Source organism: Ochotona princeps, chromosome 1 (genome assembly GCF_030435755.1).
Source record: "Ochotona princeps isolate mOchPri1 chromosome 1, mOchPri1.hap1, whole genome shotgun sequence".
In the NCBI taxonomy this organism is placed as follows: Eukaryota; Metazoa; Chordata; class Mammalia; order Lagomorpha; family Ochotonidae; genus Ochotona; species Ochotona princeps.
The window spans coordinates 80,983,055-80,995,178 of record NC_080832.1 but is presented as its reverse complement, the minus strand read 5'-3'; the positions used below and the strand labels follow the sequence as shown (position 1 = coordinate 80,995,178).

At 36.3% G+C, this 12,124-nt stretch overlaps 1 protein-coding gene across 4 annotated transcripts in view; it reads left to right on the top strand.

Annotated features, from left to right (window-relative positions):
• MYO6 (myosin VI) overlaps positions 1 to 12,124 on the top strand; it is a 161,344-nt gene that overhangs the window by 80,623 nt on the left and 68,597 nt on the right. For all 4 annotated transcript variants that reach the window (XM_004580451.2, XM_004580452.2, XM_058661274.1 and 1 more), the window contains exons 6-10: positions 933 to 1,038; positions 2,771 to 2,826; positions 5,885 to 5,982; positions 6,495 to 6,659; positions 9,668 to 9,748. In XM_004580451.2, coding sequence (XP_004580508.2) covers positions 933 to 1,038; positions 2,771 to 2,826; positions 5,885 to 5,982; positions 6,495 to 6,659; positions 9,668 to 9,748 — 506 coding nt within the window. The remainder of the gene's footprint in view (positions 1 to 932; positions 1,039 to 2,770; positions 2,827 to 5,884; positions 5,983 to 6,494; positions 6,660 to 9,667; positions 9,749 to 12,124) is intronic.

Sequence of the window (12,124 nt, the reverse complement as noted above, 5' to 3'; positions counted from 1 at the left end):
TGAGGTGAGAAGTAGCTGTCTTATAGAGCCAAACTGATCAGGAAGTAAGTTTGAATTAAATTTAATTCTAGATCAGTTTTAACAGAATTGTTTTGTATCAAAATTTATGATATTTATAGTTCAAATAGTTGGAGTGTAGTGAGAGTATTAAAAGATTCTTACGCATTTGTAAATCTGGAAATTAATAGTAGTTAATTTTGCCTGTATTTTTCCTTTTTTTATACTTTGAAATGTAGATACACACTCGGAGGTTCCCGGTCTCCTGGTTTATTCCCCAGATGGCCACAGCAGGCAGGTTTGGGCCTGTGAGGGCCAGAGGTCCAGAACTCCACTGGAGTCTCTCTTGGGCAGCGGAAACCCAGTTCTTCACCCCTTTTCTGCTTTCTCCCAGACTGTGCATGAATAGGAAGCTGGTTGGGAAGCAGAATAGCTGGGACTCAGACCAATCTGTGCATGCAGATAAATTCTACATGACTTTTCAGTTTAATAATAGGATGACAGGAAGAAAAAAAAAACCTCTCATTTATTTTTTGGTTATTTTTTCCCTCCAGCAGAATTTTTGGTTGCCAGGTTTCTTAATTGAGAGCTTGCTATTTCTTGCTGTTCGCTGGGGACCTCATTAGTTATGCATGGTGAGCCTTTTCTCCCTCTGCAGCTCTGCTCTGGTGTTAAGGAGGGCTGAGCCACACTTCATAATATGGAGACATTCTCAGCAAACCTATGAGTTATTTGTTTGGATTTCCTATTACCGAATTATTAGGATGCTAAGTTAGAATGTAGGAAGTAAATATAGAAATGTTTTTGAACACTTTTGATTGTTTTGTTTTAAAGTTTCACTAGCTGTAAAAACTCCTTAGAAGCATGTGCTCCTAAAGTGAACTTTCTGTGTTTGTCTAACTTTGTGTTTGATGCATTGTTCATCATTCTCCTAGCTGATAAAGCTTTTCGAGACATGAAGGTGCTCAAGATGAGTCAGTCTATCATTGTATCAGGAGAATCGGGAGCTGGCAAAACAGAAAATACAAAATTTGTTCTTAGGTGAGTAATATCTGAAATACTTTAAACAGGTTGACTTTTTTATGTGTGGTAGTGGTGAAAACAACTTAACCAACTTAACCATTTCTAAACAGTTTAGTAATGTTAGGTAAATTTTCATTGGTGCATAGCCAGTCTCTTTTTATCTTGCAAAACTGAAGCTATATCCATTAAACAGCACTCCATTTTTCCGCTGCTCTAGGCTGCTGGCAGCAGACACTGTACTTTTGGTTTCTACAATCTTAACTACTCTAGCTGTAGCTCTTGAAAGCAGAATTAGACAATATCTTTCTGTGACTGTCTTGTTTCATTTAATTCAACTTAATGTTGACCCCAGTTGTCAGAGTTTCCTTCCTCGTTTGTACACCCCATTTATTCATGCATGCATTGATACACACTTTGGTTGCTTCCACCTTTTGGTTATACATGTAAATATTGCTGTCACAAACGTGCATGCAAATATCTCTTTGAGAATTTGAATAGATTGACTTTTGATTGCTTTGTATACTTTGTGACATAGTTTAAAGGGTTCGGCTCTATCCTTTTGAGAAGCATTTACCTTATTTGGAGGCTAATTTGTAGTTGTTAAAAGCTATACTCAGGCCAGTTATCTCACAGGGACCTGAGAGATACCAGTACTGGTTAGGCAAAGAAATCTATTGGAATTAATGTTTCTTCAAAGTTCCATGTGTGTATGTATTCTGTTCACAGTGTTTCTGCAGTTAGTTTTTTTGGAATTTCTTTTTACATTAAGCTTATAACAGTGAGCTTCTTATCTCTGCCTCCTTATCTCTCCTCTCAGTGATTGGCTCTCCTTTGCTGCCATAAAATTGAATTCCTGCACTTTGTTTAGCATCATGGCATTTTAAACATTTAAAAATGACACTCATTTTATCACAAATCCAAGGAGGTTAGGTCTAGAAGTGAGAGCACTGGTAGGACCTGTGCATCCTGAATTTTCACCATTGTTATTCCCACTCGGTTATACTTCCTAGTTCAGTACTGTCTGCTAGAACCTGTTTTGAAACTGGTATTCCTTAGGTAAATGTGTATACTATTCAGAGTTACTTATATGAAACCAGTGAGAGTTTGGTAATGACTCCTTTTTTTTTTTAAACCACTTGTTCATTTATTTATTTATTTATTTGAAAGGCAGAGTTTCAGAGAGAGAAGGAGACAGGGAGAGCTCTTCCTGCTGCTGTTTCATTTCTCAAATGGCTTTAACAGCCAGGCTGGGCCAGGCTAAATCCAGGAGCCAGGAACTCCACATGGGTCTCCCACATGTTTACAGGGTCCTAACAAACCCTTGGGCCAGTATCTGCTGCTTTCCCCAGTGTATTAACAGGAAGCTTGAAAAGAAGCAGAACTCTGATGCTTACACTGGCATTCAGATATGGCATACCATTGCTGAAAGCAGCTGCTTAAATGGTGCAAAACCCTGACCCCTATTAATGACTCTTTGGTTTAAGTAATTCTTATTAACTGAAAGCGTCCCAATATCCTTGGAATTCTAAGTGGTTCAATTTCTTATTTACTCTTTCTTATATGAGGATACATCAAAAAGTTTGTAGAAAATGCTGGTAAAAGATGAGTGTTTTGATACAATAAAATTTTATAATCCATTCACAGTTACAGTGATAACTGGAGTTGAATTTTACCTATATTAAATAGTTTTAAATTTATTGTATACATCAATGTTTTCATTCTTTTTTGTTTAATTGTATATCGTAAATAGATATTTGACTGAATCCTATGGAACGGGTCAAGACATTGATGATAGAATTGTTGAAGGTATGTTACATTTTAATTTCTGTTGTTGCACATGTTCTGATATTATAAGAATTCTTCCAATGATTTGGAGTATTCTCCTAGAGGTGTATGACTCTGTCTTATTTCACAAATCTTTGTTCTGATATTGTCATTCACTTTGTGTCTGTTTTCTGTTCTCCTACTTCTGCCCCCAGTAAGCACTAATAGCGCAGAAAATATTTGTTGTATTGCCAAACCTTGGACAAATGCTTGATACAAAGCATAAATATCTTTGAAAGAAATACACGAAGCCTTTTGAATTGTTGTTTGTTTTGTGGGCATTTTTTCATGGTAAAGAAGAAAAGAGAAAAGATTGTTTGATTAAGAGTTATTTGAATGCATTCTGACTAAGCAGCATGTTTAGAGAGGGGCACCATAGCTTAGCAGGTAAGGCCCCAGGAGCAATGTCAGCGTCTCAAATGGGCACTGGTTCAGGTTGCACGTGCTCTAGTTCATTTCCAGCCCCCTGCTAATGTTCTTGGGAAATCAGTGAAAGGTGGCCCAAGTGATTGTGCTCCTGCACTCTGTGAGAGAACTGTGCGAGGCTCCAGGCTCCTGACTTCAACCAGGCCTGCTCCTGGCTGTTGTGGCCATCTAGGGAGTGAACCAGGAAAGATCCCCTGCTCCCACCCCTACCCCCAACTCTTTCCATAACTCTGGCTTTCAGAGAAATAAATAAATCTTTTTTCAAAAGAGTATGTTTAGAAGCCCAGAATATGTAAGTTGATTTCCATGACTTAGTTGTGTTTGTACATACCCCTTTCAAGGCCGTCTTTTGTACCTCAGGCAGAGGACTGGAAGCTCATCATGTTGAAATTATATCCTCTTAAGCTTCTGCCTGATGCCTGCCACATCTGGGACAGGGCTGGTATCAGGGACACAGACCAGTTTGCTCACAAGCTGGCAGGAACTCCGTTACTTGAATCACCACTGCTGCCAGCTAGGGTCATCACTGTGAGATGCCTGACTCAGGAAATAGATCAGGAGCCTGGGATTGAACCCAAGCACTCTGCTATAGATGCAGGCATCTTAACTGCCAGGCTAAATGCCTTCCCCTTGATCTAAATCTTTTAATGGCTTCATATTGCTTTCAAGGGAAAAGGCTCAGATCCATGACATCAGCACAGTTCTTGTCTGGTCTGACACCCAACTCTTCTAGTCTAAACTTGAGTCAAGTTTCCTCCGACTCCTGGAGTTTCAGTCATGTTGGTCCCTGTAGCTATTTGTGTTGTGTTGTTTTAGGACTTGCTGAATTCTTTCTTCCTCTCTTTTCCTCACTTTCCCATACTAGGTATTCTTAAACGTTGAATATATTAAAAGAACAAATTATGAACTAACTCACTAAATGATTAATCTGTCTTCTGATTTGTTTACTTGAGTTGCATATAAGGTTGATTTCTTCCATGATTTTGTGTTGTATAGTATGTAGTTTGTCATAGTTTTGAAAAACTAGGAAGTATTGTTCCAGATGTTTCTAGAGCTCCTTAATGGAGAAGAATAGATGTAACTGGATGCCACAGAATCTTAGTTTCAGGTTTAATGGAATTTTGTTTGTTAGTTTTGGAAGGAATATATTAGCATTACTATGACTTTCTGATGGAGAGGTATGTTTTACTTACATTTAATCTTATGTAAGTTCTTCAGTAAATCATAAGTGACAGAGCTGGGCAGATCTGTACTGAGTTTCTCTTTAAAAATATATATTTTTTAGTTATTTCTTTATATGGAAGTGGGCAGGGTTGGGGGGAGGAAGCAGGGGGAGAGACAGATGAAGAAGCAGACTGGTAGCTCCCATCAGTTTGATCACTGTCCAGATGCCTCCAGTAGCCTAGGCTAAGCCAGGTCAAAGCCAGGGTCTTGGAACCTGATCTGTATTGTGCTTGTCAGAGACTGAATCACTTTGAGCCACCCCTTCCTGACTCAGGGTATGTGTTATCAGGGATCTGGAAGGGATCACTAAGCCTAAACTTAAGCCCAGGCACTCCATAGTGGGATGCAGGCATCCTAAATGACTGCTTAACCACTTGGCTGAATGCCTGCCCAGTGAGCCTTCTCAGAGTCAGTTGAGCTGATTAATAATCATAGCTGTATCACAGTCATGTGAAAAGTGAGAATTGTTGACCAACATTTCCTTTAAATATTTTGTTATTTGTTTTGGTAATGGCAATAGCTAGAAAATAATCTTTGAGGGGCTTTGGACATTAGTTTGCATTGCTGTTTTAGGGAGGATAAGAGCAGTGGACTTTAAAAGGCTTCATAAGTGAAACCTAACAATGCATATCTTGAAGGCATTTAAGATTGGTGATATAGGATTAACACTAATCTGGTGTGTATATAGTTGAGGCTGGTGAATGTAAGAATAGCTCATTTTCAGTTACGGTGTGTGCGTGTGTGTGTGTGTGTGTGTGTGTGTATGTGTGTGAAATAAAATACAGCATCTGTTTATTGGTTTGAAAAACTGTTATCCAGAGACTTTTTCATTGATAATTTTATAACCTTTTATAACCTCTTAATTTGTTAAATATCTCCATATATACATGTGAAAAACTAAATCTGGAGGTCATGTTAGTATATAAATGTCTTGCAAAAGTAAGTCAAGTATTACCTTTCTTACCAGAATGCTATCATAGTAGTTTGCCATTTTACGTGTTGTTGTCAATATGTGTAAGGCTGATGTACTTCTTAAAACCTTTAAAATCTTACAGTTTTAAAAGTTGTTTTACAGATTTTGCCACTGTGATTTTTTAAGAGTTTGTATTTTTCATAGTATTTACATTTCCTTCGTATACATTTTGAGTAGTATTGCCATGTCTTGCTTTGGATAATGTCTGAAAATAGATTGTCAGTACATATTTGGAGAGTTAGATATTACATGTGGAATTAGATATTACATGTACGTACTTGCTTTGTGTTGATTTTTGCAGAAGTCTTTTTTTTAGACATGTTTATGCTTAACTAGTGGAGTTATAATACCATATTATTTTATGATTTTTCTTTTATGCTAGTTCTTAATGGAATATTTTCATTTCTGTCTCAATAGCTAATCCCCTCTTGGAGGCCTTTGGAAATGCAAAGACTGTTCGCAACAATAATAGCAGTCGATTTGGAAAATTTGTAGAAATACATTTCAATGAAAAGGTAAGTGAGAATGGGTTTCATGGTTGTGTTTGGGGAGTGTTTGTGAAAAATAGAAGGGCCTTAATGAAGTTGGTCCTGTGCTTGAACTTAGTATGGTAAATTACTTTAAGTTTCTCTGTTACTTTAAAATGGGGGAAAATGTATGTTTGCTATGACTGTCAAAACTATCTTTTCCCAGTTTATAACATAAATATTGGATTTGAATCTAGTACTGACTATTCCTCTACTTGTGAAACTTTGTAGCATCTGTGTCGTGTTTTAGTGCAAAGTCAGTTCTGATTATATAGAGGCTCAAAACTTAAGTCTTGATAGAGACTTAATGAAGATGTTAAAAATGACAGATGACCTATATACACTAAGCTGAACTTACACTTCGTGATCTGATTTTTCCTTGTTACTTTGGGAATTTTGTAACCTTTTTGATATATACGTTAGAGAAGTTGGCCTAATGTTGTTAATTTATACTTTAAGACTTTAGCAAAAATTTATTTTTTCTCTATTTTGTGTTTCAGAGCTCTGTTGTTGGAGGATTTGTTTCACATTATCTTCTAGAGAAATCTAGGATCTGTGTACAAGGCAAGGAGGAAAGGAATTACCATATTTTTTATAGGTTATGTGCTGGTGCTTCTGAAGATATCAGGGAAAAACTTCATTTGAGTTCCCCAGATAGTTTTCGGGTACGTTGAAGGAACAGAATTTTATATGACTCTTGCAAATTAAATAACCTTTAATCCTTAATCTTGCTGCAATACCTAGTTGCATTTATTTGTCACATATATTAAATCAAAGAAGTTGACCTCAGTATGTGTGGACTTCTACATTGGCATATTTAACCAATCACAGACTGAAACTATTTGAATTAGCTTAGCAGTGACAGTTTCAGAGGAGGGGATATGTTACAGACCGAAACTATTTGAATTAGCTTAGCAGTGACAGTTTCAGAGGAGGGGATATGTTAAACAGTCGGAGACAGGATTTATAGAACTTGAAAACCGAATCTAGTAGGGACAAAGAAGGGCTTCGAATATTTTTCAAAATTTTGACCAGGATAATTGGGTAGACATAAATACCATTATTGGGTCCAGGTAGAGTTGCTGATACATGTGATGGGTCAGTTTTGGGCCTGTGGATCTTTTAAGGGCTTTTGGATTATAGTAGTCTCAAGATGAGAGCCAGTGCTGGAGGTGCTTGTTTGGGATATTGGTGTTAGTGTGCTGTTCTCGTAGTTCAGACAGTGACAGTGAGTAAATGAGACTGTTGAGGCAGGTGGTGGCATGCAGGGAAGCATGTGCACAGACCCTGTAGTTGATGGGGGTGAACAGATAAAGAGTAGCCCAACACAGAAAACCCAGTTGGAATCGGAGAAAAAGTACAAGGCATGACGGGACCCAAAAGCCAAGGGAAGAGAAATTTAGAAGTGGTGACTGGGCATGAGTCACTTACTTTTACAAGTTCTAAGCTAGAAATTAGTGTTCCTTTGGTAGGTATGTGGGGATCACGGAATGAGAGTACGCAGCGTAACTTCCATCACGCTCCCCACATGATGCTAGTCTGCTCTGGTCAGAAATCGTCCATTTGGGAATCATGACATGTATTACACTTAATTATCATTACGTTTATGTCTATTTGCTTTAGTAAACAGCTACTTTTTACTTCATGCAATTTCAATTAATATGTATTTGGAATTTTAAAATCCTGTTTTGAAATGTTTGTTAAAGTGCTTCTCTTTTTGCCCCTTTAAAATATCTAGTTTTCTCGACAACCTTTCTAATTAATTGGAATTTAAAATTAGTTGTCTTTATGATCTTCAGTAGAGTGGAAGAGGCTTTTTCTGTAGAGCAGTGTTTGAAGAGGGATGCTATTGCCAATCCTTTGAAACATAGTAACGGTAAAGTGATGTGACTATTCTGGTCATATCTAGCATTTATTTTTGTGTGGAGGCCTGGGAGTGTAGTATTTCTGTGTCTCAGAATGTACACTCTTTCCTGGCAGAGGGACAGGCAACTGCTGAAACGGATCAGCTCAGAGAACTTCCTGCCTTTGTAGAATGAATTGGGAGGAATGATTTCCTTTCCTGCAAAATAGCCCCTACAGCTTTTCTTTATATACATGTGGTTTGTTTAATGTTGGAATTCCTGCCACGATCCGATGAAAACAGAGTGACCTGATTTAAGAGAGGCATAGATAACAAAATGTTCTATCTTGATCTCTGTGTACATCCTTCCTGGCCCCGTCATAAGTTGTGGATAATAGAATCTGTTTGAGATTAGTACATTATAGGGTGGGTATATTTTATCCAAAATGCTTCTTACGACCAGAACTGGTTTTAGATTTCAGCGTTTTTCCGATTGTGCAATGTTTACATACACTACTCTGCAAAAATTCTTAATTTGAAAATTTGAATCTGGAATACTACAACATCTGCAATGTGCTGAGTATCTTGTTGGAATTCAGAAAGTCTTAGATTTTGAAGCACTTTGGGTTTTGGGTTTTTGGGTTAAGGATATTCAACCTGTTTTCCCTTTTCAAATGCTTCCTTTGTTCCATGTCTTGAAGGCAGTTTTTAAATTGATTTGGGAAACATTTTCAGATGAGAAAGCTGACATTTTTTGAAACAAACAATTGTGATTAGTATATAGTCACTTTCAATTGTTAGTAAATATGAAAGATATGTTTTGAAGAGCTAAGTCTAAAATCAGAAAATTAGACAATTATTAATTATGCAGAATTTAAAATATTAAACTGCTACTACATGTGGTTCTTTAATTATTTAATGTGCTACTATATGTGGTTCTTTAGTCAGAAGTCGATTTTTGTTATTGTCTGCAGTAGAAACAGATATTTAAAATAATCTACTTGACACTGATATGTAAAATTCCTACTCTTTAAAAATGGGAAAATATATTAGTGCTTTGGTTAATGATTTTGTTTGACCTAGGGTTTTTATTACTTAGCCCTGGAAGTTGGAATAAAAATACTTATTTTACTGAGACAGGATGAATGACCTTTTAAAAATTTTTTTTCTGCCAAGGACTGTTTGGATTTTTTATAACATCATTGATGAACCCTATAAAATTGACAGCTTAAAAATTAGCCTGCTGGGCCCGGTGCAATAGCCTACTGGCTAAATCCTGCTCTTGTTTCCGCTGGTATCCCGTGTGGGCAGTGGTTTATATCCTGGCTGTTCCACTTCCCATCCAGCTCCTTGCTTGTGGCCTGGAAAAGTAGTAAAGAATGGTCCCAAGCTTTAGGACCCTGCACCTGCATGGGAGACCAGGAAAAAGTTTCTGGCTCCTGGCTTTGGATTGGCTTAGCTATGGCCATTCATTTGGGGAATGAACAAGCTGATGGAAGATCTCTCTCTCTTTCTGTATCTCCTTCTCTCTGTGTATCTGCCTTTCCAATGAAAATAAATAAATCTTTGAAAAAAAATTATCTGACTGTAGATCTAGTACATTGCAAACCTTCCCCTCCCTCCCGTCTCCATTGCTGCCCTGGCAGAGCCGGTCAGGTGATTTCTTAGGCCTCGGCTGCCCTTGGGCTGGACTTTCCCTACTCTTGGATCAAATGATACTCAGGATGAGTAAGAAAGTCTTAACATTAATCCTGCTTGATAAGTTATGATTTGTCCTGTATTTCCTCCGTGAATCATATGTTAACTTTGTCTTTAATTTCTTTGTCGTAGTATTTAAACAGAGGCTGTACCAGATACTTTGCTAACAAAGAAACAGACAAGCAGATTTTACAGAATCGCAAGAGTCCTGAGGTATGATAGACTTTTTCTAAATCACAATTTTCAGTGCAAAAAAAAATCATGCTGAAAGATAAAATTTTTATTTTGTGGCACAAGTAAGATTACTTACTTTAAATGATCTAAATACTCATCCGTGCCTCTCAGTGTAACAGTTCATATTGCTCCTGGTAGTACAGAAGCAAGAGGTTCTAGTCATTTGCAGTTGATTCTGAATATACTACTCTCCTTTTGTTCTTTTTCCTGTTACAAAGGAAATCAGCTAACATTTCTGAAATTTATTCTCATGTTACCCCTCTCTGGTCAAGTTCAAAATATGTCCTTTTTAAATTTGTTGTCTATTCCTAGGGTGAAGTAAACTTTGATGTAGGTACTTAGTGGTCACTTGTATTTGATGTTTGAATTTTTCTTTGGAATATTACACTTCTGTAATGGTTTGTGAAAGCTTTGTATATTTTTTTCAGTAAGTTATATTATTTTAAGAGTGATTGGATATAAACTGTGTCATAAAATGAATGTAATAAAAAAAAAGAGTGAATGGATATAAGTAGTAAACTCATGAAGTACCATTTTAAGAGTATTAAACCCTGAATCTGAAATTCTTAACTCATATGGGTACTAGTTCATATTGAGTTCTAAAAGTTTTAAAAATATATTTATTGAGTATTTAATATAATATGTTTTATTGTAATTTGTCATAGTTTTCATTTTCTTGCATTTTTGATTGGCTATTTTTGATTTTGAAATAGATAGGTGAATTGTATCTTTATATATTAATATAAAAGAATAAAAAGCAAATAAAATGTTCCACTTCAAATTCTAAGCAGATGAATCTGCAGCCAATTTTTGTTTAATTTGACATTTTGTTGAAGACAGATGTTTGAATTTTGCATCATAAGCTTCATGTTATAGCCATGGTTGGCATTCTGAGAGGCAACGTTAGTATTTACTGTGGTGTCTTGTCTTGAAAAGACTATTTTTAGATACCATCATTAAAACATTGAGCGTGGAGTCTTCATTAAGATGATGGAGACGTTTGCTAGTGGGACATTGCAGCTGTCACAAAGGGAACAAAAGGGTATGAGTGTGATTCCTAAGAATAAGCTGAGCAGAGAGAATGAAATGCAAGTGGAGTTTACATTCTGAAGTGTGGAGTGCACTCTCTGAAGAGGAAAGGGCACTCTGCCATTCTAAGTCAGTGTTCTTTACCGAAAGTCGTCATTCGTATTGTTGAGAGAAAGAGAAATGTGTGTTAATCTAGGTGAACTGTGAACTAATGTGTTTACATTACTTTTTCTGTCTTCTTTATCAGGAGGATGAGGTGACCATTTTGACTAATTAATACTTTGCCCAATTCATTAGAGTGTCTTTAAGTTGTGTGTAATCTTTAGGTGAATGTAGGATTTTTAGTCTGGCATGTACCAAATATATTAATGAAGACTATACCTGAGATAATTTTAAAATGAGGTGAACATTCAAATCCATGACTGAAAATTCTGCATGTATGTTTTCTGTTAATTTTGGTTGCTTGTGATTGTTTCATTTGCTTTTAAGAATGAAATTTAACTTGGTTATCTAGACATTTTCCAGAAATTTCATATATGCATAATTGAATAAGGATTTGTGGGGGGAGGGGGAAATTCAGCTTTTTTTCAGAAACCATTTGGGAAGAAAACAACTATCACCTAGAAGCATCTGTAATGCCAATGAATTCTGCCATTATGTTACCTAGGGTTTATTTTTCTGGAAAATTCCTAGTTTCAGTTTTTTTTTTTCTTCCAGTTTTTTTCTGCATCCAGTTAATTGTGTGATTCTTCTTATAGTTTCTGTAGGCCTGATTTTCTTCTTTCCTTTTTCTGGACTTATTACTTTCTAACAAATGCATACCTTAGATGCAAGTCATTTATGAAAGCAAACTTTTTTTCTTTATTCTGAAATGTTTAAAGTTGTTGAATAAATTCTTAAAGTAGGCACAATGATTACAAATAGACTTTCCCTCATATATGCTTATAAAGAAAGGTTAAAAAATTCTTTGTCCACAAATATTATATCAGCCTACCCAGTATTTACTGGGTAAATTTAGTGTATTAATATTGCTGCAGTTGATGGCAGTTAGCTTAAAGGAGCGCCATGCTAGTTGTTAGGTTTAAGTTTTTAAGTTTTTATCTGTTTTGCTTTATTTATTTTTAATTGACAAGTAAAAATTGTGTATACATGTTCAACACAGAAATGTGCAATGTTATGGTAATACCTTGTGAGATGATTAGCATCTACATTTCTCCCAGTTCTTTCTGGTCTGTAGGTGTTGATTCATTCCAATATTCCCTTCTTTTTTTATCTAGCTTGTGTCTTTAATATCCTAGCACTTTTAAGTATTTAGAGTCAAAATTA